The sequence below is a fragment of the Pithys albifrons genome, chromosome 9 (assembly GCF_047495875.1).
Source record: "Pithys albifrons albifrons isolate INPA30051 chromosome 9, PitAlb_v1, whole genome shotgun sequence".
NCBI classification, from domain to species: Eukaryota; Metazoa; Chordata; class Aves; order Passeriformes; family Thamnophilidae; genus Pithys; species Pithys albifrons.
This window is the reverse complement of record NC_092466.1, coordinates 8,186,434-8,210,393: the sequence shown is the minus strand read 5'-3', so window position 1 is coordinate 8,210,393 and position 23,960 is coordinate 8,186,434. Positions and strand designations below refer to the sequence as shown.

The window sequence follows — 23,960 nt, the reverse complement described above, 5'->3', positions numbered from 1 at the left end:
TTTTGGACTTAGATGTCAGTTAAAAACAGTTTTTTGCTGGTTTAGTTTTATTTTTTGGGGGCGGGTGGGAGAAACAAATATTATAGTTTTCTCAGTTCTAGACAGCTTCAGTCACAGTTGGCCTTTTGGATGTGGTTCTACAGTCTTGTAATGGATAGTACTTTTCACCTGGTTTTATAGGTCTATCTAAAATAATGCATTAACTTGAGCTGTGATAAATTTAAGAGCCACTTAAGGTTGTTTTCCCTTTGTCCATTAAAGTGGCCTCAGAGTCTTATACTTTTATTGATACTTGTAGATTTTGACGTAATAGTCTTTCAGAAGTTCATTAAGCAAATAGAGCTCTCAACTGTGCAAAGCAAGTTTCCCAGACCTGTTTGTTCTGGAGCTCTCCTCTGAATGCAGTGGAGTTTTCCTTTTTCTGTCTCCCTTGTGTGGACTAGGACTGGTGCCAAAGGGTGAAATCTGAGAGTTGATCATAAACTGGTGTGGTTTGTTAATGCTTTATGTTGGTGAGGTTCTGGTCAAAAATGAACATAATCCTACAAATTGTGTATAAAAGCATCCCTGCACTTGTTGCTCCTGTTTCCCAGTTGCCCCTGAAGAATGAATGATATCCTGTGTTTAGGTAGGACCTTGCATTCAGCTGTATTTTGATGCATATATCTTTCTTAAAGTTGTCTTGCTACGTGGTGTCCACCAATGGTAAAAAAACAATTTCATACAGATCAATGTTATTTATAATCTGGAAGCTCTATTAGAAAGACTTTATTCCCATGTAATGATTAAAGTAATGGATTGTATGGACTCGAGTGTCAGTTATTATAGGATGCCAATAGAAATACTAGTTGATACTTCACTACAAATAAAATTTATTATAACTTGCCTTTATTTTAATGTATACTATTGCTTGCACCATTTAATTCTCATGCTGAACTAAAAGTAAGATCTACCCATAGGTTTTCAGTCATGTGCTAATGCATTGCAACCTTGGAATACAACCTCTTTTTGTTCTGCTGTAATTGCAGATTCTTGTAGCTCTAACTTTGTAGGAGTTTAACTAATGAAACATGACTGTGTTTCTTTACAGAAAATTTCTTCCAAACAAGTTAAAAACTGAAGCATTAAGTGGTTTTTACTATGTTCACAACATACTGAGGGGGTGGGGAGTGCATTTTAAGTCTACTAAACTATTATCTTGATTTAGTGCATATAGATAATTTTTTTAACCTTTTTAGTGTGGTTATAATAAATGTATAAACTCCTAATTGAGCCTTCCCCTAAAAGAAAAGTGTCAAGTGCCATATTTCCCCTGCCTTTTAGCAGTCAAACACTTGCTGACAGGTGAGTTTGATTCCTGACATCGTATATACGTGAGCTGTTACCTCAGTTATTGTACGAAATTAAAAAGTTTCCAACTCTAATTACCTCGTCATTTGTGTCAGTGTAGCTGTGAATCCATACAGCAAAACACTGAAACAATCTTGCTCGAAAGTAATCATCCAGGCAAAGGGTTCCTTCTCTTCTAGCCAAAGGCTCTTTGAATGTGGTCTAATTAACCCTCTGTCTGACAGGCTTCTTGAATTGAATTTTTGGAAGGTTCAGTCTATGTCTGCAAAGTTAAAGTGATAAGCCACACCTATTCTGCAATGAGCTGCCTCTGCAATGGGCTGCTGTGTCTGCCCTTGCCCTCCTGTACACTGACAGCAGTTTGGGGTGCTCCAAAGCAGCCATGGAAAGAACAGGGTGACTGCTTGAAGAAGCTGTTCCTGGAACATTAGGAGCAAGAGTATCTCAGAAAATCTGTTTAATGTTCTTGGAGACAGAGATGGCAGACTTAGAGAAAATAAGAATTTTGACTTGGAGCTAAAGCTAAAATACTTTCTCACTTAGGAAGATGTTTTGAGTGACATCTAATAAACAGTGATGCCAGTGTAGTGCTGGTTACGTGCTGTTCAATTTTTAACTAGGTTGGTCAACATCTGTGTTCAGCCTGCAGCATCTTCCCAGTGGAAGCTCAGTCTGTTAGCTATAGGACAGGCTTAGGAAATGGACTCTTTTTTGCTAACAGAAATGATTTATGGAAGTTCCCATAAGAAGAAGTCACGAGGCAAAACACAGACAGCCTTTCATGTTGTAAGAGAGAAGATAGGAAGTAAGAGTCTGACCTATTTTTTGAGGTGGCATTTCAAACCCTTTGCTTTTTTATTATTATTAAAATAATTCATGTTATTAAAGAAAAATTAAAAAGGCTTTCCAAACTTTTTAGTTTATTGCTGCTTGTTTTCAGCTATGGTTGATCTTACCTGAAGTCACAGATTACAGGAGAGTATTAACACTATAGTTATTTTGAAAAATAAAGTGAAATGCATCAGCTCACAAGCATTCTGCATACCACTGTGAGACTGCTGCAGTAAATCAGTGACACTGGCAGTAACCTTTGTGCTCTCTATTTGGCAACTCTGAGGACAAGTTGGGGGCCTCTGTCACATACCTATTGCAGGCATGTTGGAACATTGATTGGTTTCAATGCCTTGTTTGCAAAGCAAAGAAAATAGGCTGGTAGTGTAAGGATTTCCAGGGAATGTAAACTGCAAGAACAACTGTAGGCATGGACTGACACAGTTCCTAGATGTAAAGCTTTATGCAAATTAATAAGCTCTTAAATAATTATGCCATCATAATTTGTTGCTATAATTAACTGCATATTTTTAGTTGGGCACTGAGAACTGAAGTTCAGTGATGGTTGGAAATCTGGAGGGGAGGTCTTTCCATGAGAATATTAAATAGTTTCCAGCTGCCAGCTTCCTCAGTGCCTTTATGAAACTGATGGTTTGCATAATTTTTCAAAGGCTGCAAGTAGATTGCTTTTTTCTTAACTTTCCTTCTTCCCAATTGTCATCAAACAACCTAAAAGGCTTCAGAAAAAGGATGGAGAAAGCACAGCAAGAACTAAACCCCTCCCTTGCCCTAAACCAGAGGAACTTTGTGTCCCTTCACTCTGCTGTGAACCTTCTCTGCATCTTCTCACATCAAACTGGCCAGATGTGCTGAAATTAAGTGTTAGATGCCTTCACATACAATGTATCTGCTCACATGCATGACCCAAGAGACCCCCAAAAGTTTTGGCTGAGTCAGCTTTGGACACTGCACCAGCCCAGTGTTATTAACAGCACAGACTCGAGTCTGACAGTGCAGCAATAGGGAAGCCTTTGGAATGGAACATGCTGCCAGTGGGAGCAGTGGTGGTGTCTGGATGTTGAAAGCACTTGCTAAATGTTTTCTAGGTAATCAATGGCAAAACTGAGTTACAGTCAGCTTTAAATTATTTACAGAAGAATTTAAATTTCCCAACTTAGTACAACACGCTGCTGCTTTTAACATAGAATCATAGAATCAATTGGGTTGGAAAAGACCTCCGAGATCATCGAGTCCAACCCTTGGTCCAACTCTAGTCCATTTACTAGATCATGGCACTCAGTGCCACGTCCAATCTGTTTAAAAATCTCTAGGGATGGTGAATCCACCACCTCTCTGGGCAGCCCATTCCAATGCCTGATTACTCTCTCTGTAAAGAATTTTTTTCTGATATCCAACTTAAATTTCCCCTGGCAGAGCTTAAGCCCGTGCCCCCTTGTCCTATTGCTGAGTGCCTGGGAGAAGAGACCAACCCCCACCTGGCTAGAACTTCCCTTCAGGTAGTTATAGACAGTGATGAGGTCACCTCTGAGCCTCCTCTTCTCCAGGCTAAACAACCCCAGCTCCCTCAGCCTCTCCCCATAGGGCTTGTGCTCCAGTCCCTTCACCAGCCTTGTTGCTCTTCTCTGGACTCGTTCCAGCACCTCAATATCCATTCTGAACTGAGGGGCCCAGAACTGAACACAGTACTCAAGGTGTGGCCTCACCAATGCAGAGTACAGGGGAAGGATCACTTCCCTGGTCCTGCTGGCCACGCTATTTTTGATACAGACCAGGATCCCATTGGCCTTCTTGGCCACCTGGGCACACTGTTGGCTCATGTTGAGCTTCCTGTCAATTAGTACTCCAAGGTCCCTTTCCGCCTGGCTGCTCTCCAGCCACTCTGTGCCCAGTCTGTAGCACTGCAGGGTGTTGTTGTGGCCAAAGTGCAGGACCCGGCACTTGGCCTTATTGAACTTCATCCCATTGGAATCAGTCCATCTCTCGAGTCTATCCAGATCCCTCTGCAGAGCCCTCCTGCCTTCCAGCAGGTTGACACTCCCTCCCAACTTGGTGTCATCAGCAACTTTGCTGATGATGGACTCAATCCCCTCATCTAAATCATCAGTAAAGATGTTAAACAGGACTGGACCCAATACAGACCCCTGGGGAACACCACTGGTGACTGGCCGCCAGCTGGATGCAGCTCCATTCACCAGCACTCTCTGGGCCCGACCCTCCAGCCAGCTCCTAATCCAGGAGAGGGTACACTTGTCCAGGCCATGGGCTACCAGCTTTTCCAGGAGTATATTATGGGAGACAGTGTCAAAGGCCTTGCTGAAGTCCAGATAGACCACATCCACAGCCTTCCCCTCATCCACCAGGTGGGTCACCTGATCGTAAAAAGAGATCAGGTTGGTCAGACAGGACCTGCCCCTCCTAAACTCATGCTGGCTGGGTCTAATCCCTTGTCCACCCTGAAGGTGCTGTGTGATTGCACTCAGGATGAACTGCTCCATAACCCTGCCAGGCACGGAGGTCAGGCTGACAGGCCTGTAGTTGCCAGGGTCTTGCTTGCAGCCCTTTTTGTGGATTGGGGTGACATTGGCCAACCTCCAATCATCTGGGACCTCCCCAGAGAGCCAGGACTATTGGCAGATGATGGAGAGCGGTTTGGCAGGCTCTTCTGCCAGCTCCCTCATCACCCTGGGATGGATCCTGTCTGGTCCCATAGACTTGTTAGGATCCAACTGGCTCAGTAAGTCGGTCACTATTTCCTCCTGGAATACAGGAGGGGTATTCAGCTCCCTCTCCCTGTCTACCAGCTCCAGAGGCCAGTTGTCTTGAGGGCCACCGGTCTTACTGATGAAAACTGAGGCAAAGTAGGTGTTAAGTACCTCAGCCTTCTCCTCATCTTCCTTAACTATATTTCCCTCCAAGTCCAACAGAGAATGGAGGTTTTCCTTGCCCCTCCTTTTGTTATTAATGTATTTATAAAAGGACTTTTTGTTATCCCTAACTGAAATAGCCAAATTTACTTCAAATTCCACTTTTCTTTCCCTAATTTTTTTTTCCTGCATGCCCTAGCTCTATCTGTAAATTCTTCATAAGTAGCCAGCCCTTTTTTCCATAGTCTGTAAACTTTCTCTTCATCCCTGATTTCTTTCAGAATCTCCCTGTTTAACCAGGCTGGCCGTCTTCCCCTCCGGCTGGCCTTTTGGCACACTGGGACAGCCTGTTGCTGTGCACTCAAAATTTTCTTCTTAAAACATGTCCAATCCTCCTGGACCCCCTTGCCTTTAAGGGTTGTTTCCCAGGGTATGCTCTGAATCAGTTTTTTGAATAGGCCAAAATCTGCCCTCTGGAAGTCCAGAGTAGAGGTTTTAATGGTGCCTCTCCTTACATCCCTGAGGATTGAAAATTCTATTATTTCATGGTCACTATGCCCCAAGCAGCCTCCAACCACTACATCATCCACCAGCCCCTCTCTGTTTGTAAACAGTAGGTGTAGTGGGGCCTTACCCCTGGTAGGCTCATTTACCAGTTGATGAAGGAAATTGTCCTCTATACACTTCAGGAACCTCCTTGACTGCCTCTTCTCTGCAGTATGAAGCTCCCAGCAGATATCTGGCAGGTTAAAGTCACCCACAAGAACAAGGGCTGGAGATTTTGAGACATCCACCAGCTGCTTGTAGAACAATTCATCTCCTTCATCATCCTGGTTGGGTGGTCTGTAACAGACACCCACACGGGTGTCAGCCTTGTTGGCCTTCCCCCTGATTCTGGCCCACAGGCACTCAACCTTGTCACTGCTGACCTCAACTTCAACAGAGTCAAGAAACTCTCTAACATATAAAGCCACCCCTCCACCTCTCCTTCCCTGACTGTCCTTTCTGAAGAGCTTGTAGCCCCCCATAGCAGCACTCCAGTCATGTGAGTCATCCCACCACGTTTCTGTGACAGCAACTATGTCATAGTTTTCCTGCTGCACTATGGCTTCCATCTCCTCTTGTTTGTTTCCCATACTGCGTGCATTGGTGTACATGCACTTCAGCTGGGCCATTGATTTCCTTCTCAACTCAGGTTCTACGCCCTTAGGCTTACCTCTGGAGAGCCCAGTTGCCATCCCTTCCCCCTTCAAACCTAGTTTAAAGCCCTCCTAACCAACCCTGCCAACTTATGGGCTACAGTTCTTTGGCCCTTCCTAGATAAATGAAGCCCATCTGCCTTGACGAGACTGGGCAACATGGAGTTTGCCCCATGATCAAAAAACCCCAAATTTTGACGATAGCACCATCCCCTAAGCCACCTATTGGTAAGCTGGGCTTTCCTTAACCTCTCCTCATTCATCCTGGCTAGCAGAGGAACTGAGGCAATTACTACCTGTGCTCCTGTCCCATGAAGAGATCAGGTCAGTGCCTTGAAATCTTTTTTAATTACTCTGGTACTCCTTTTATTAATGTCATCACTTCCAACCTGGACAACCAACAGCGGGTAGTAGTCTGAGGGTTAGATAAGCTTAGGAAGTCTTTTGGTAATATCCCTCACCCTGGCCCCGGGAAGGCAGCAAACTTCCCTGTGGGATGGGTCTGGCCGACATAGAGAGCCCTCAGTTCCCCTCAGAAAGGAGTCACCGATTACAACAACCCTTCTCTTTTTCCTCTTACCTGTAGTTGTAACCCGTCCGGTAGACTGGAGGTAACCAAAAGACCTTGTAGATAGATCCTCCTCCTGACTGTCCTCCAACAGACTGTCTGAGTCCAGGGCCATATACCTGTTTTTAAGGGCACCCTGGTAGGTGAAAGGGGTCGAGAGGGGGTGTTTTTGCCTCTACAACCAGGCACCTTTTTCCATTCGTCCCCATTCATATGGTCCATTCTGTCTCCCTGATGGCAGGAGGGGCTGGGCTTCACCACCTGCTGCTGGGCTTCCTTAGGAGTGGAAAGGGTGTGACTCCACCAGTCAATTTCCCTTTCACTCTCCCTTATGTTTCTGAGCCTTTCCACCTCTTGCTTTAGCTGAGTTATTACAAGTGAGTTAGCTGTCTGAAATTAAATTAGATGATGAACAATCTATTTCTCTGCGGTAAATTGGCATTCATGACAACTAGTTCTAGTATGCACCTGAACCCATTATTTTTGGCACTTCATAAAGTGGCAATTGATAGCAATTTGTATTGAAAGACTCTTATTGAAGATAATTCTCAAGAGCAACTAGCTAATCAATTAATTAATCATAGTGTTGCTCAAGTTTGTTTTTGTGTTGCTCCATCATTCAGAAAATTAACTGTTAACATTGTTTACAATTAATATAACTTAAACATTTTAGTTTTCATTGGCTGAATTACTAAGCTTAGACTAATTAAGTGTTAAAGCTTTCTGAATTACTAGCAAAACTGAAAATTATGTATGCTAAATTGAAAAACACACAACAAACCTGATTCTGTAATACATATCATTATGCAGTATTTCCAAACAGAGTGTTTAGTCTTGCATTTCCACTTGCAAGCTGCTTGGGTGCACATGGAAAGTCTTAACTACTTCTGAAGAGACTTGAGGGAGCGATCACCAGCAGTATTATGATGAAAAGCACCATCAAATCATGTTCTTCTAAGGCTACCTAATAAATATTTCCATCTTCCCTTACATTTAAATGAGGCTTTCTTAAAACTGAAAATTGCAAAGGAGCAACTCCATCCTCCTGCCAGGTCATTACAGACAGATGCTCCAAGTATGAGACTACAGTGACTACAGAGAATGCCAAGATCCATCAGGATGGAGCACTCTTGGAGTCAAAAGGGCTTCCCTGGACAACAAGGATCTACTTGTCTGTCTCTGTCTGCAGTAACAGAACCTGCATTAAGTGCTTTGATTTGTGTTGACAAAATTTAATTGCATAATATTAAAACCTTAAATTCCATTAAGTGAACTCTTGTCTCACTAAACATGACTCCTGGCCCAGAGCCCTACTTTGCCTGGGTAAATACAGCATTTCTCTTGCAAAACAGGTGAATGGCCCTGATCACCTTTATTTGAATAAATAGTGGGAATGCTGGATGAAGAATATACAAATTGCCAACTAATCTGTTAATACTGGCAAACTTGTTTGCCAACTTACACAGGAAAATATTTTGAAATGCATATTTAGATTGTGTTTTATTTGTAAATTGAAAAATTTCTTTCATTTTCTAGCATGGTTAAATAAAACCATCCAGTCATTCTGTGTCTTAGATTTTGTTTGCAAAGTGACAGTTTTCTTAGAATAAGGATAAATTAACCTTGTATTGATACATTAGTATATTAAGGAAATGTAATTAGTGTTTTACAAAGATATTAAAAGTGTTTTGATTGAGCTCTTTTTTCTTCAAATTTTTGAGAAAATAGTGAATGTTATGAGCAAAACCAATCCCTTCATGAGTCTGCTCCCAGAGACAGCTGTGATAGGAGACCTTTGGCATGGACTGACCCAGCAGCAATAGCCATCTTCTATAACAATGAATTCTCTGTTTTCCTCTGTGTGTATCTTTTAGTTTGGGATTCTCACTGTCACTGTGTATCATTTGAATTACTCTTTTTTCCTCAAGGATTGACCTGAAGCTGAAAATAAGAAATAAGAAATTCTATGGATCAAAGTTACAAATATGTAGAAGTGGAGTTTTCTGGGTTCTCAAGCACCTAAAACTAATAATGACTAAAAGCATCAGAAAGAAATGAATTTGAATTGAATGCCTTTTGTCTTCCTTTCTCTGTGTGCAATCTGATTTAAGTTCAAATAGCCTTTTCCTTTTGTCAGTGAGATTAAGGCCATGTGCCTCAGCACTGCTGTCAAAAACACCCTTTTACTTATTATAAATTTCCAACACACGAGATATATCTGAGCATCACCTTATGGTATTCTGACCAGCTTTATTAAAAATAACCTGTTAACTTGGCTAGAAAAATAATCAGAGATGGTAATTAATTGTATCAATGCAATAATAAACAATTCAAAGAGAAAGTTTAAAAAGGTCACTATAAATACTTCCATAATGAAAACAATGTAATCTTACTGTTGGGAAACTCATTCAGGAATCAACAGGGGCCAAATGGAACAGGACTAATGAGTGCTGGAGGTCAATGCCCTCATGCTAAGCCTGTTCTGATGACTCAGGGGAGCAGCACATCTGGGAGTCCAGAGGAATGTGCTGCACTGAGGGTTCTGCTGCAGTTTGGTGCGGCTGTGGCTGGCAGAGGTTCTTGGCCAAAGCTGGGGGTCAGGCAGGTTGCTTGGGGGGTCACACTGCAGGAAGCAATGGCTTGCCTGAGCCCATGTGTTCCATTGAAATTCCTCTCATTGCTGGGGGCAGGGGAATAATGACATTCATGGCAAGTGTGTCCTCTCAGAGCAGGCCCGTGATCTCGTTGATATTGACACCTTTGGGGAAGAGAAAGGTTATTAGTTCTCTGTCAGAAGCAGCTGAGTCTGCATGTCCAGTTTCTGTAAATCTTGTGGCAAATAGTCTATGCAGAAGGAAGCTCTGATCTCCTTTACATTTTACGTTTTTGGGGAGAGAAAGGTTTGTGTGTCTGTATGAAAGAGCTTAGTTCTGAAAACATAACATTGACTGGCACTGAAAGCATCTACTTAATTCTTGAGTAGAATGAATGCTGTAGAACTAATTATGCACCTCCTCAACATATATTTGCATGGATAGGCATAGGGTGTTTCCTGGCACACCACACAAGCCTTTGTTCATGGAAAGAACTAGAAATTGCTGTTTCTGAGAGAGCTCTAGGGTTAAAAACTAATGCTGGGAGTTCTGAGGTGCCAGTCCAGAGGGTTCTAGGTTATAATTAGGTCAGTTGGGGTACATTTCTGGTTATCTCTGCTTTTCTTCATCAGTTTGTACTGTGTCTGTTTTTGAAAGGTTTTTCAAATATTATAATAATATACGATGTTTTGAGAGTACCTCTTTATTTGATCAATAAATAAATGATTACAGTACAAGAATTTTAATGGTTAAATAAGACAAGTTTCATCTTATGGGTCATGGTTTCAGGGAGGTGTGAGGTACAAAGCAGTCAGCTAAATGCCTGCTTTCTTCTTGTAGAACTGGCTGGAGGAGAAGCTGGAGTGAGATTGGGGCTCTGGCTTTCTGAGCAGGAGGTGCTGTGGTAGCTGAGCTGTCTCAGAAGGAATACCCCAAATACCTTTTTCTTTGTTCTTCCTTGCCTTAGAAACAATCAAGGATTCTCTCAGAATTGCTTACACTGTCTGCTAATTACTGTCTACTAGATCAAGCATCAGAGATGTCAGTTCCATCTCACTGATATATTAACATAATATTAAGGTAGAGGATTTTTATATTTCTAGTAGATAATATAATCTAAATTGGGGTCTGACCTGTGGGGATAGAGGAAAGCTAACATGAAATGCTACTACAAAGTTTCTGGTGCATACTTTTTTCAGACCTCTAACACAGGAGAGCTAGAATGTGATAAATCAGTTTAGGTACCAAAGAACTTGATTGGGATGCTGAATTTTACTATAATAGCCTAATCTAAAACACTCAGTCCTTTTCAGCTCTTCTATACTCTTTGAAATTGTTCCTAACAAGAACAATCTCTAAAAATGGAGCTTTTGAGACAAGTTAATGATGCTGTAGCTACTCAAGATAACCATTGCCTTAAAGCAGCATTTGCTGCCTAAGCAAAAGGCTGGGTACAGGGAGGAGTATCAAAGGTGTTCTCTAGCAACTTGGAGAGAATTGAAAAGAAAGATGTATTTGCCATTCAAAGAGTTGTGCCGTTAGACAAAACCACAGGTATAAAAAAAACCCCTACAACTTCAATGTGAAAAGAAATGCAAAGTGAAAGAGAGGTTAACCTAGTTTTCAAGTCCACTTCTGCTTAGATTTTGTACCAAGTTAAAATTCAGGAACTGGGAGTTTCTTTAGTCTCACTTAATTTCACTTTCAATATTAATTCCTTGATATTTTTATCAGTGCTTTTTCCACTAAGTTTGTTCAAAGATAATCTCATTACACTGCTTCTCTCACCCTCTGTCACAAATTATCATGCAATTAAGTGCTTACCTTTTCAGTTCCCAACAGTGGTGATGCAGTGCTGTATGGACATAGGTATCCTATATAACTTATCTTGCTGTGCAAGTCTGATGTACCCTGTTGATAAATTAGATTTTAGTGCTCTGTGTGGTCATTAGCAATTTCTCTGTAATGATATGAAAATTAAAATACCATGAAGAAAGGAGAGTTTGTTTGTTTAGTATTTCAGAGTTTTGTGTGTGAAATGGAACTGCTGAAAACAGGATTTCTCCACTGAACTAAAAAGAAAAGTGAAAATGTTTTTCTCCAGTCCATTTCTGTTCTTTGTCGACACTCTAATCACTTCAATATTTAACTGAAGCTGGTGTTCTTTTTGGAAGGGAAAGGAAATGTATCTGAGTATGACAGAAACTGGTGGTGAGTTTGTTGGGGTTTTTGCTTTGTTCCCTTTTAGCTGTTGTTGTTAGAGAACCCCCAAACCCCTCCCAAAATTCCAGACTTTCTAGGCTGAACTTGAGAAAGCAAATGCTGTCAACTTAGACCCAATATTCCTCCTTCAGTAGATCACCTAACCCAATTCCAGCCTGCCAATGGCAAGGTACATCCCTGAGATGTTCTTTGGCACAATTTTGCCCACCTTTATGTGTTGTCAAGTCTCAATTCTGCTCTGGTAGAGGAAGCAGCAGTATTGGAACATCTTTGCAAGCCTCTTTCATCCTGGCAAGGAGGCACAGTTGACTCCATTAGTGATAAATATTAGAACATTGTGTGCTTTTTACTTCAGAAGCTTTGGCCTTCAAGGTTGTACACGTATTTCTAATCAATTAAGAAAAATTGAAAGAATCAGGAAAAGCCATATATATTGCATGCAGAGATGACATCATAAGCTATTGTATCTTTTATTTATTGTGCTATTTGAAATACATGTACAAAGCCACAAAACTTGCTGCCATTTTTTATTCACTGGCAAATTAGTCTGTGCAAATAAAAGAGTGGGGAGAAGCAGCTTGGTGGGCAGGGAAGAATGTAGCTAAAAGTAACTTCTTTTGAAAAACAAATACTATTTACTGGTAAAAAAAGCTGACCTTTTTTTTTTAATTGTGGATCAAGATGTGTGGGGCACACAATCTACCTCCTAGAGAGCTGGCACTGGGAGCAGTCAGACTGTTGACTGGGAGGAGGCATGAAATAAAAACAACATTGAGAGCAGTAGTTTATCTTAATAAAAACATATGGAGTTGATAAGGAAATTTAGGTCTTCTGCTTTGAATTATACTACTGCTGGCAAGCTATTAGTGACCCCCTACCAAGTGAAAATGTTACTGCCTGGTGTTACATCCCCATTTCTGAGCAGACCTGCCTGTTCAGGATGAAAGGATAGGCACCCACAATAAAGTTTGCAACACCTTCTTTATTTTCATCACCCTGTTTTATTTCATATTCTTGAGTTTAAGCCCGATCAGAATCTGACCCCAGATTTCCACGTGATTTAAATGAAGGATGGTTTCCCTCCTCCTCCAAGAGTGCTGTGTAAGCACACACATTTTCAAGCAATAATATTTTCAGGGTATAGGGCCACTTTCTTCTTCCTTTATATTGTTACCTGACCTTTCATTGGCATGGCAGTATAATTAATGAGGCATAATTGCATCCCACTGCTGACAAAAAGCTGCAGTGTTGTTTCCTTTTGTAAGTCAGGGCCAATTATCTGTAAAATCTCCCTTTTGAATTTTCTGAAATCAATCACTATTAATGTAAATAAAAGGAAAAAAAAAGCTATTTCATCAAAAAGTGGATTTCCCTCACCCCACAGTCATGTGCATAAATCCAGCAGTGTCCAGTGTCCTTTCTGTCATCTTTTTATTCCTTAAGTGATGATTGACAAAGACTCACCAGAGTTGGATATCAAGTCCTCATAGATAAACTTTATAGATTTGAATCTTTATCACTGGGTTAGTTCCTTCTTATAATTAAGGTATTTCTCAGTGGGGAAAAGTGTGTAAGTAGTGTTTGGGTTGCATGTGCTGTGCTGCTCCTGGGACCTGAAAGTGAGAAGGAACCCCCTGAAGGTCCCATTGCCTGGGGGAAGCCAAGCAATGCTGGGCTGCTTTGTGGGCACAGAGCTGCAGTGGCCACCAGTTCCTGGGTGTGCTGACCCCCCTTTTTGATGGAAAGGTGAATTTCTTCTGAATGTCAAGGTTTGAATTTACACTACTACACATCAAACCTTTCTAATCAAGTAACGCTTAACAATTTCTATTCTAAAACTCTTGATGTAAGATGAGGAAAAAGTATTATTTGCATGGAATTCCTTTTACACCATAGTTTACTTGTAAACTGTTATTTTTAACAATCTTGACTTTTTGAGTTGGTTTCATTCAGACCTAAATTTTAAAAAAATAATCAAAATTTTATTTGAGTAGATAATTGTACTTCTAGTGTTGTTGGTGTCATTCCTAGCTGTACTTCTGCACAAGATTTGGCAGCTTTTTCTCTTTAAAAACAACATTTCTCTTTAGTCATTTCAGTGTTGTCTGTTTGACGATAAAGAGCTGAAAAGAAAAAGCTACAGATAAAGAGAAACTTGAACTTGAGAAAAGCTGAGCATTATTAGAGGTGGACACTAAGTTATAAGAGGTATTTTAAAAATAATTCTATGTCTGTATTTTGTGCTGGGCAAAATCTAGAATGCCTTAAAGTGCAGCTGCAGAAACGTTAGATCTTAATGAAAGTGTTGGAAAGACTTTTACAGTCGCCGTCAGTCAGTCTGTGACCTGTTCAGATTCTAAGCAGGGCAATGATCACAACTGAGCATCCATCCTTGAGGTGAATACAGGAAATTCAGGAGTGGGATATGATCTGAGGAGGGAATGTGGTACTTTGCTCTTATTGCAGATAAAAGTGAGCAGTATGTTCTGGCTACAAGTAAAATCTAGACCCCTTAGCAGAAGAGCACAGCAAAGCTTTTTATGGCTTGTACAGTTAATTGGACTGTTCTAAAAATCTGTTTATCAATGGACAGGCATAATTCTCCTTTGCCTATGTAATAAGTGGTGACAAGCATAAGTTCAGGTGTCTCATCCTCTGTAAAACATTTGTAGGCTCCTCATCTACTGAAGAACACTTACTAGAAGTTCATTTAACGAACAGAGCACTGGAGTGTTTAAATTACTCATCCCATGGGAGCAGTAAGAGGACTCCCAGTATCAGCCTGGCTGCAGACCTGGCTTGCTGCTTTCCTTCATCTCCTCTTCCTGCACCTTTCCAGCACTTGGATGGGTATGGCACAGCACGTGCACTTGTGAGTCATGGTTGAGGACAGAGAACAGAGTCTGGCAGTTCAGGAACACAAACTCTGCAAATGATGTCACTTCGTGGGGCTGTGACACCTTGTGAATGGGCAATCAAAGCCTCTTCCTCCTGCTGCTCTTAAATATGACAACAGGCAAATGTCCCAATGCTGAAAAGGCTCGAGTCAAAGCAGGGCCTTAGAACAGGTCAATTATTTCAATTATCTGGAATGCATGATGAAAAACAGCAGCAGCTTTCAGGAAATATGTGTGAGTCTGGCAACTGCTTGATCAGTTATGACAGTCCCTGCCAAATATCATGTCCCATCAGGTTTTCAGAGGGAAAGCTTGAAACAGGTGGAATATTTTCGTTACCTCTGCTCCATGACAGCCCAGTTCTCAGGAGATCTGACAGGCCGCCAATTGCTTGATAAAGTATGACATCACTGGCAAATATCAGCAGGCAGGAAGGAATGGCAGTGCAGGCAGAGAGCAGTACACAGAGCAGATGGATTGTTTCAATTATTTGGGCCCCTTGATGAATAAGAACTTCAACTGCCACCAGCAGATCCTGTGGCAGGCAAGTAATAACTGCACTGCTATGACATCACTTTAAAATCTGGTGTGGCTTTGGGATTTCAACAGCTGTAAAGCTCAGATTTGTCTTAGCACTGGCTTGACCTAGAGATGGCTCCAGTGCTTAGAAGGCAACACTGAGAAAATTGTTTGTGAGTGCTTCCAAGCACTTCCTGGCATTTCACAGTTTGTTTTCACACTGCACGGAGAACATTGACCCAGCCCCAAGCCTGCTGTTGGCACCTTTTGACGTTTTTGGGGTTTTTTAATTTTCTTTTCTTTTTTTTTTTTTGTACTGCATTTTCCAGGAGTCAGCTGGAGAAAACTAAGGACTACTTATTGGCAGTACCAGTATAGAAAGCAATAGCTTAGATCTGCTTATGACTAAATCTAGGAAGAGAAGAAATTGTTCCTTAATTGCATAATATACTAGGTCTAAGGTCCAATAGGCCTGAAATTTCTTGGGGGAAAAATGACATAAAAAAGCACACCCCTTCATTTTGTGTCAGCAGTAGGCTGGAGGAAGGCTGAAGGCAATCTTCTTTAATTTCTCTTTTTGCATCAGTCTTTATGTTAAACCAAGCTTATGATTTTTGGTTTTACAAGAAGATACACTGTACCTTATATCACTATCCCCTTTCAGATAAAAGTTTTTTATGGACTCTGATGCACAGAAATCTAGTTTACCCATTAAAGCTAAAGAACAAAGGACACCAAAGAATTAATGAACTTTAGACAACTAGAGTTATTTTCTACAAACCAAATCCCATCAGAGTTTTATCAGTTTGAAATCTGATATCTGCTGTGGTCAGGCCTTGAAGGCAGAGTAGAGTCAAAAGGAAGCTTCTGTTTGAGTTAATATGACTTGTTAACATCTTTCAACAAGTTAATGTTATAAAGGGTTTGATTTTTGAACCCCTCCATGTCTTTAAATCCACCTCAGCACCGAACTGAAAGAGAAATACTTTTTGTGAGTAATTAGCCCAGTTATGCAAACATAGCACAGTGGGTATCATTTATGGATGCCAAAGAGCTTGGAGTCAAAATTTTAATCCTTTCTACTCTTACATTGCCAAACTACATAGAACCTAAAAGAAGAATCTTGGGGGCAATTTAACTGTATTAGTTCAGGAACTATATAAAACACAGCAATTCGAGGTTTTGTGGAGACTGAGGAAAAAACCCAAACAACCTTATTTTTCCTCTCCATCATTGCTTTGAGATAATTAATGAGGGGTATTGATTACATTCCATCCAAGGAAAAAGTAATCCTCATTATTATCCTTTATCTGACCTGTTCACTTCCCATTGCAGGGGAAATGGCTTCTAATTTGAGATCAAGGAAAGACTTTTGATAGGAACAAATATCACAAACGGATTCAGAAATTTGAGCTTTTTCTCCATTTGCTACTGGTTTGAAATGTGCAAAGTACCAAGCCCTTGTCACTGCTGGTCATTTCCATTCAAATGTGAATAAAAGTTACTGAGACAATGTTCCTGCCTGCTTTTACAGCTTTGGTGTAATGACTGACATTTTAATGGCATTCCTGTGGTCACTGCTTGAGATCAGTTTTCCCTTTCTTCTTCCCTTCCTTTAATATTCTGCACATACAGTATGTAGTGTTAACCCAGAATAGTTCAGACTCAGGTGTGGATTTAACTCTGCCACAGTCTGCTCTCCTATTCACATCAGGTTTATGTCTGCCCCCGTGAGTCACAATGCTAATGGTTATGCAGCTAGTTTAAAAATAGAAGACTTTAAAATATTAGGGTTGAATTACACTCTTTCTCACTTGTGATTCACTTAGCTAAGACAGGAGCATATTTACTGCTTTCCTTGTAACCATCAAAACTTGGAATTGGCTTTGGGGTGAGGTATTTTATGGGTGTCCTTCAAAAGCTGCAGATATAGTAGTAATAAAGTTAATTATTTTAAAGGGGAAGGTTTTGTGGATTTTGAGTTGTTTTTTTTTTTGAACTCCAGTTTTGTCTTTTCATACATTGGAGCAAGGCAGGATTGGCCTTTCTTCTAGAAAGAGTTTGTGACCCAGTTGTTTGCCCGGGTGGTGCAATAGCAGAAGCTTGGTATTGTACCAAAAAAAAAAGAAAAGAAAGAAAATTGAAATTAAAATGGCTTTGGGTGAAAGAGGGATGTGAAGGGAAGTGAAGAATAAAAAAATAATAAAAGCAATGCACTGGAGGTGACTGTGAGGCAATAGGCTGAAAGGGGCGGGAGATCTAGAATGGGTAGAGAGAATCTGGAGACCAAAATAGAGTTGTGAATGATGCAGAGGGAGAAAGAACAAGATGAAAATGATAAAGGAGCTCATGGAATTAAAAAGAAGGGTAGCAGTGAGAGGCTACCTGAAGAGAAAAATGAAAGAAAGTATTTGGACAGAAGGAAGAAGGGAAGAGATGAATAGATGGCTCAGGAAAAATACAAAAAAAAAAAAGGAAAGGAAGGATTGGAGAACTTCATATACATATATATAAACTTCATATATATGTAAAAAAAAGGAGATGGAGGAAATTTAAGTGAGCTAGATGATGTGGAATAGTGATGGGCAGGTTAATGAATGGGATTTGTCTGAAACCAAGATTAGCTGACATTTATTTGTTTTTAGGCAATCACAAGTTACAATTGCAGGGGTTTTTTGCTTTGTGTTATAAGCTGTTCTATAGCATTATCATGCACCATTAAATAACTGCCTAGTTTCCTCACAGAAGAAACTTTGCTTCTCCACACTCCAGCAAAGCTATTTAAGTTGATACAGAACCTCCTCATACTCCAGTTTTATATTCAAAGTACTGTGTAGTAGTGTAATATACAGATAGGATCTTGTATCACAATTTTTATCACTTTAAAAATGTTGTCCCAGGAAAGCTAACATGTAGTCCTTTGAACAGCTGTCAGCACAGGGGGAAAATACTGTGTTTATATGTGTGGTTTTTCAGAAAGCCTATTTCACCTTGGAAGCCTTTGTCTAGAGAGTTGACCAAAACCCAAACCCCAAAAACTATAGCAAAAGCTTTTTAATGTGCTGTGGTTTTAATTGAAATATCTCTGAATCCCTTTTGCACCTTTGACACAATGCTGTCATACAGTGGTCCTAGAGATAAAACCATTGAAGATTGTATTTGAAAGAATGAAGATAGTTTTTATTGGTGTTCTTTTAGGACCGGCCACAAGGACTGAATAATGCTCCCAAAGAAATACGTTTGGATGAAGATGACTGAACATGCAGATCCAAAGGCCTTTAAGGATATGGTGAACCTTTGGCCTTGGATGAAGAATGTTCTTGGATGAAAGAACTCCAGCTGAAAGACTTTGTCTTTGCCTTTTGCCTTGAGAAGTGCAAAGATATGAAAGACATAAAGGAAACAAAGATGTGCTGCTGAATTCTTGCAGGGTGCAGTGACAGTGGCTGACAGTGGCATCCTTGTACCTTAACCAGTCTCCTGTGGCTCCCCAAAAGCCTCCAACACGTTTTTATACTTTTCTGCTTTCTATTTGCAAATTAAATTAGCAAATTTTTATTGCATAGTTTCTGCAGTGATGTTTGGCACCTCTGGGATTTATGTGTGTCATGTGTAGCTTAAAAAGTAAATGCAGAAAATATTTATTATGCCTGGTTCATCAGGTACCATGTTGGTACCTGCAACTGAACAGGCAGCTAAGAATCTTAGCTTTTCTTCCTGGTTAATGACTTGCCTAAGTTTAAAATGTCTTCCCTGAGTCAAGGAACTGACATTCCCAGTGTGGTCAGCCATGGCTGCCTTGGCATTCCAAGGGATTTCTTACTCAAACGTGTTGAACTCACTTGGAGGATATCTAGTGACTTTGGACATTTCCTTAGTAAATATTCAAGATACTTGAAACTTGATTATACATTCAATTATTTCACTTCTCGAAGTGTCCTTATTTTCACTGTGCAACAAATTGTAGCTCTGCTAGACCAATTTTGTTTAATATCTTAGAATGACTTGAACCACAGAGTACTAAGGTTGACCTTCAAAGTAGATCTGTGTACAGACACATCACCTACCACCTTAGTTACCTGAGTAATTCTGCTACTGTGTCAGAAAACAATTACTACATACAGAGAAATATTGTACCAAAGTTAAAGGGCTTACTTTGCCTTTGTCTGTCCTTGAATCAATGCACATGGGGAGAGGTTTAGTGATTTTCACTGTCCTGGGTAGAATTATGAATTCTCCTGTTTCCATAACAACTCCCATGCCATAGTACCTTTTGTGCCAACTGGGCTTGCTTAGAAGGTCTGCAAAAATTTACAGTATCCCTGTTCTTAAATGTGACCCATAGCCTATGTAGTCACGACACCTCTCAAAGGGCAGACCTGAACAGAAACTATTTAATCAAAAATTCCATCCTCTTCCGGGGTGGCTTAGGTGATCCTAGATGAGGACATATTAGTTGAATTCTCAAAAATGCCCTCTGAAAGTTTTTCTTCACCAGATATTTTATGCCCTTGCACCTGGTCTAGCTTTATAAATACAGTTCTAGAAGCTGTTTTTAGTCAAGAAGTAGACTTTTCCATATGATAATAGGGACACTGCCTCTTAACAACCCATAGCTTTTTACCTAAAGGACTAGGAGACATTAGCCTATCATCAGTTATTGGGTTTGCTTGCTTGTCCTTTCTCCTGGTGTCTCCCTGTGTTGTCTCCTCTCCCCCCTCTTATCTGGCCTGAACAGTTCATAGAAATTGTGCATGACTATTGGCAATGTCAGTTACTGCAGGGTCTCTTTGCTGGGCTCATTAATGCAAGATCTTTCCTCTGAGGTGTATATGTGTGTGTTCATGTGAGCAAGCTGGCAATATAAGCTGCTGCCAGCTTGTAAAACTGCATTGGGACCATTGTGTGTATATAGAAAGAAAGCTACAGTGTAAGATATCAGATGCTGAGCAGTTAAACTCCATTGTTTATCAGTGATTTATTGTACTGATGCTGTTTTGTTACTAACCTAATAAAAGAAACCTTTACCAATGCTTTGCTGCTGAGTAGTGTGTATGGCAAAGACATCCAGGTGATTTCTCAAATAGGAAACAAAATGCCAGAAGGTATGTCATGCTTGACCAAAGGAACATGTTTTTAGAGTGATCATGACCAAAACCGGGTAAAGTCAGTCACAGGTTAACTTGAAATATCTATGTGACTTCTTCTCTCTATTGGCCACCATTATAATTGAGCAGAATTTCTGATTTTACAAATTTCTTCCATGACAGAATTTTTTTGTGTTTGTGTGGCTCTGTAGCTTTTCCTAAGACTGGGTTAGTTTCTATTTCTGTGCCAGCTGGGGAATATTTGCTGTTTTTACAGAGTTATTTTCCATGTGATTGTTCTAAACACTTTGCTGAAGATAATGAACCACAAAAGTTTGCTGGTCAGGTGTTAAAAGATCTGTTGCTGCTACCAAGAGGTGAATAATAGTCAGGATTAGACCACAAGATTTTTCCTTTTTCATGTGTTTTCCAGATATTTCTCTTGTCCATTTTTTTCCACTGTGTTTTAAGTATCAGTAGTATGGTTGTGTTGGCAAAATGTGTGTGTCCATCTCTTTGGTCACTTGTGTAGCTTCCTCTCACTTTCATAGAAATTCCCATGCTTATTTACTACTACTCTACCTAATTAAAAGCACTATAAATCCATGATATAATTCTAAAGGAACATTAGAGGGAGAATTTTTAAATAACCCTGTGTATGAGGATTTCCCATTGTATTTCCCCTTTGGGCACATGCTTAGAAGTTCTTTATTTCTTGAATTCCTTTAAATCTGAACTTCTATGCTTGGCTCTTGTTTAGGACGTGGAAAAATCCAACTTTGTATGCAAGATGAGACTTACTCATCTTTTGCTTAGAAACATTGAGCCAACCTTAAACAAATTTATAGGGGGGCTTTCTTTGCTTGTGTTTTTTTCTGTTTCCTTTTGTTTGGGAAAGAAAAGCATAAGGGGTGACGTATCTACTCCACACAGAGTAGACTCTTGGTATTGGGGATTCATTTATCATGAAGACACAACATTACAAGATCCTGGGGCTGAGCCTGAAAGTCAGAGAATTTGATCAGGAAAGATGATGCACATTTTCAGAAGCCAAAGTATTTTATTATTGGAATGCATCATTCAGGGAATATGATAGATTTTCCATTAGTGGAAGTCTTTGATCAAAACTGTGTATCTTTCTAAAAGTGGAGCCATCTCAAGAGCAAGCAGCTAAGTCTGATGCAAAAGTTATTGAATGAGGGGAGTTTGTCCTTTCCTTTATGCAGGATGAGTCAGATATGAGTACTATAATACCTCAAAAAGTAGTATTGTAGCAAAGTGAGATTAGACTTTCGCTACAGAAGAGGCATTTGAAGAAAATTATTAAAATAGAGCCTAAAGAGGCTGTACCTCATGCTGCTGGCATCAGAGAATGTGTATGAGAAATGTTATAGTTAACTTTGTTAGGGGTAACCTTGTGTCTGTGCAATGTCAGGAATGTCTGATGAGGCAGACAGATGCCTTTGTGTAGGCAGAAGACTTAAAAAAAGAAATTGTAACAACTTTTAGCTTTACAGGTCAGAACTATGTTCACAGGGATGATGTTACTGTGGAATTTCTTCTTTAGTGGCTAAAACACTTGCCAAGAAAGACTTGGGGCTTTAGGTCTTTTTCTGTCTGAAGGGTTTAACCCTAAATGTCAGGAGTGAGGCACAGCTATTGCAGAAACCTGTCTATTGTATGAGTATGATACAGTCCCTTGTGGGACATTGGGACACTGTGGTTGCCAGTGCTCAGAAGCACAGCAGGAGAAAACATTCTTGCGGACTAGAAAAAAAGAGCACAACCTCTGCTGGCAAGCAGGAAGAGATTTTGCTTCTGGGACTGTTTTTAAATTTTGGGGGGTTTATTATTTGGTGGGGTGGAGGGTGCTCCCCAGGCTGGTGCTGGGGATGTGCTTTTTCTGAAGTGACAGCTGAGGCCTGAAGCAGTGACACACCCCTGCACCAAAAAAGGCTACACTGCCTGGATTTCAACTGGATGTGTTCATGGGATTCCCACTGAGCAGAGCTCTGCTATCACATGACACCTGTCACAGTATCCTCTTCACCACTGCTGGATTACAAGCGAGTTATAACCTTGGACCCTGCTTAAACTTAATGCTAGACAGCAAAATTCCCTTTGGAAATTATGGGAATTTTGTTTCAAATTAGCCTAATTACACAATTAATTTTGCAAACTGAGATGCCTTTTGCGTGTTTGTGTGCAATTATAGTCTTCCCACTCTAGCATTTATTCTTCATAGTTCTTGTGACTGGGAATGGTTAATGAAAATCTTTTTGTAATACAGAACCTGCCTTTGTCAGAAATTAGGCTTTTTCATGTTGTTGTGTTTTTTACAGGCACCATCATATAATTTCCAGTTGTTTTCCACAATTTCAGAGGTGGTCTAGAGGTGGTTTTGTGGTCTGAATTCTTTTTCACTCTTGCAGCTCTGTGATGGGTCATTGATCTTGCCTTTTTCTGTTTTTTGGGGGGTTTGTTTTTTTTGTTTGTTTGTTTTTTGAGGGTTTTTTGGTGGTTTTTTTTTGCTGTTGTTGTTGTTGGGGTTTTTTGGTGGTTTTTTGTTGTTGTTGTTGTGTGTGTGTCTGACTTGTGCACAGAGAACTGGAACTGGAAAGGTTCTGGAGTGCTCAATCCACTTTTGTCCTTCTTGGACAGCAAGCCTTTCTAGGCTTCAGAGATGAAGTTAGTGTATTACAGGCCTTGCCTTCCCATGGTTTTGACCTCATTCAATGAATATCTGTGGGTTGGTCTTTTAAGCAGTGCTGTTACTTGCCCTTCATCTCTTTAGCTTCACTTTTGCAGCCTCAGTTTTCAGATAGGAGACAGGAGAGAAATTACCAGGTGATAACTTTATTTGGAATAATCTTTTCTTTTACTAAATCTCCCTTCCTGGGAAAGTTGGAACCTTTTTTTACCTTGTGTATCATTTTATTGTGTAAGTCTGTTACTGTAAATGTGGTCACATTATTGACTTTTATTGATCAATGTCCAAAATTCCTCCTTCTGACAGAAGAAGTCACTCTGCCTTCATGAGCTGCTATTGCTTCGTGATGTGGGAGGAAGGAGAGGGGGAAAAAGAATCTGCAGGGGATAATTTTCCTTTGGAAGTTAGGGAATGATTTTCCTTCATCACAGTAACAGGTTTTTGAGAGCCTAAAGGGAGAATTTGCTGCTGGATACTTTGTGCTGGCAAAGCATGAGCCATGAAAGGATCTCGACACCAGTACCAAACACGGCAGCTCTGCTGTGTCATTGTCCCTTTCTTCTGTTGTCCCACGTGTGCACAGCGTGGCACAGGCAGCTTTGAAGGCACAGTCCTGTAGGGTGGCTGAGCCCAGGCTGGCTGCAGTTCTGAAATAGGTCTGTCTCATTCTTCTTTGTGTGTCGAGCTTTGTAACAAGCCAAGCTGCCTCCTTGTTATAGAGGAGTCACGTTTTGATACTCCCTCTTCTCTATGAACTTTTTTGTTCTGTTGCTCTTCAACAATGCTTCAAAAACTTTGAAGGTCCATTCCAATCTCTTAACAGTCCATGGGAAGTTCTTAGGTATGATAAAAAAAAGGTGTGTGCTTCAGAGCCTGAGTTATTTCATGCTGCTGCTTCCAACAAGAAGGATAAAACACAGCTTTTAAAAGAGCAGAACTCAGACTTGAATATTGTGGGGGCTTTTTCCTCAAGTATGGGTACTGTTCTCTGGAAGCTTTACATAGGGCCTTTAGGGGCACTCTGAAGCTAATGTACAAATTTGGGGAAAATGTGTCCCATAAATTCTATCCTATCTTTTCCATGGAAGTTTCTACCT

At 40.5% G+C, this 23,960-nt stretch overlaps 1 protein-coding gene across 4 annotated transcripts in view; it reads left to right on the top strand.

Annotated features, from left to right (window-relative positions):
* The window catches only part of ATRNL1 (attractin like 1), a 469,005-nt gene that overhangs the window by 358,482 nt on the left and 86,563 nt on the right, over positions 1-23,960 (top strand). For 2 of the 4 annotated variants that reach the window (XM_071563470.1, XM_071563469.1), the window contains one exon: positions 18,265-20,090. The exons of the other annotated variants lie outside the window; for them this stretch is intronic. In XM_071563470.1, coding sequence (XP_071419571.1) covers positions 18,265-18,324 — 60 coding nt within the window. In that variant the 3' untranslated portion in view covers positions 18,325-20,090. Of the gene's footprint in view, positions 1-18,264; positions 20,091-23,960 lie in introns of those variants that run through there. 4 annotated transcript variants of the gene reach the window in all.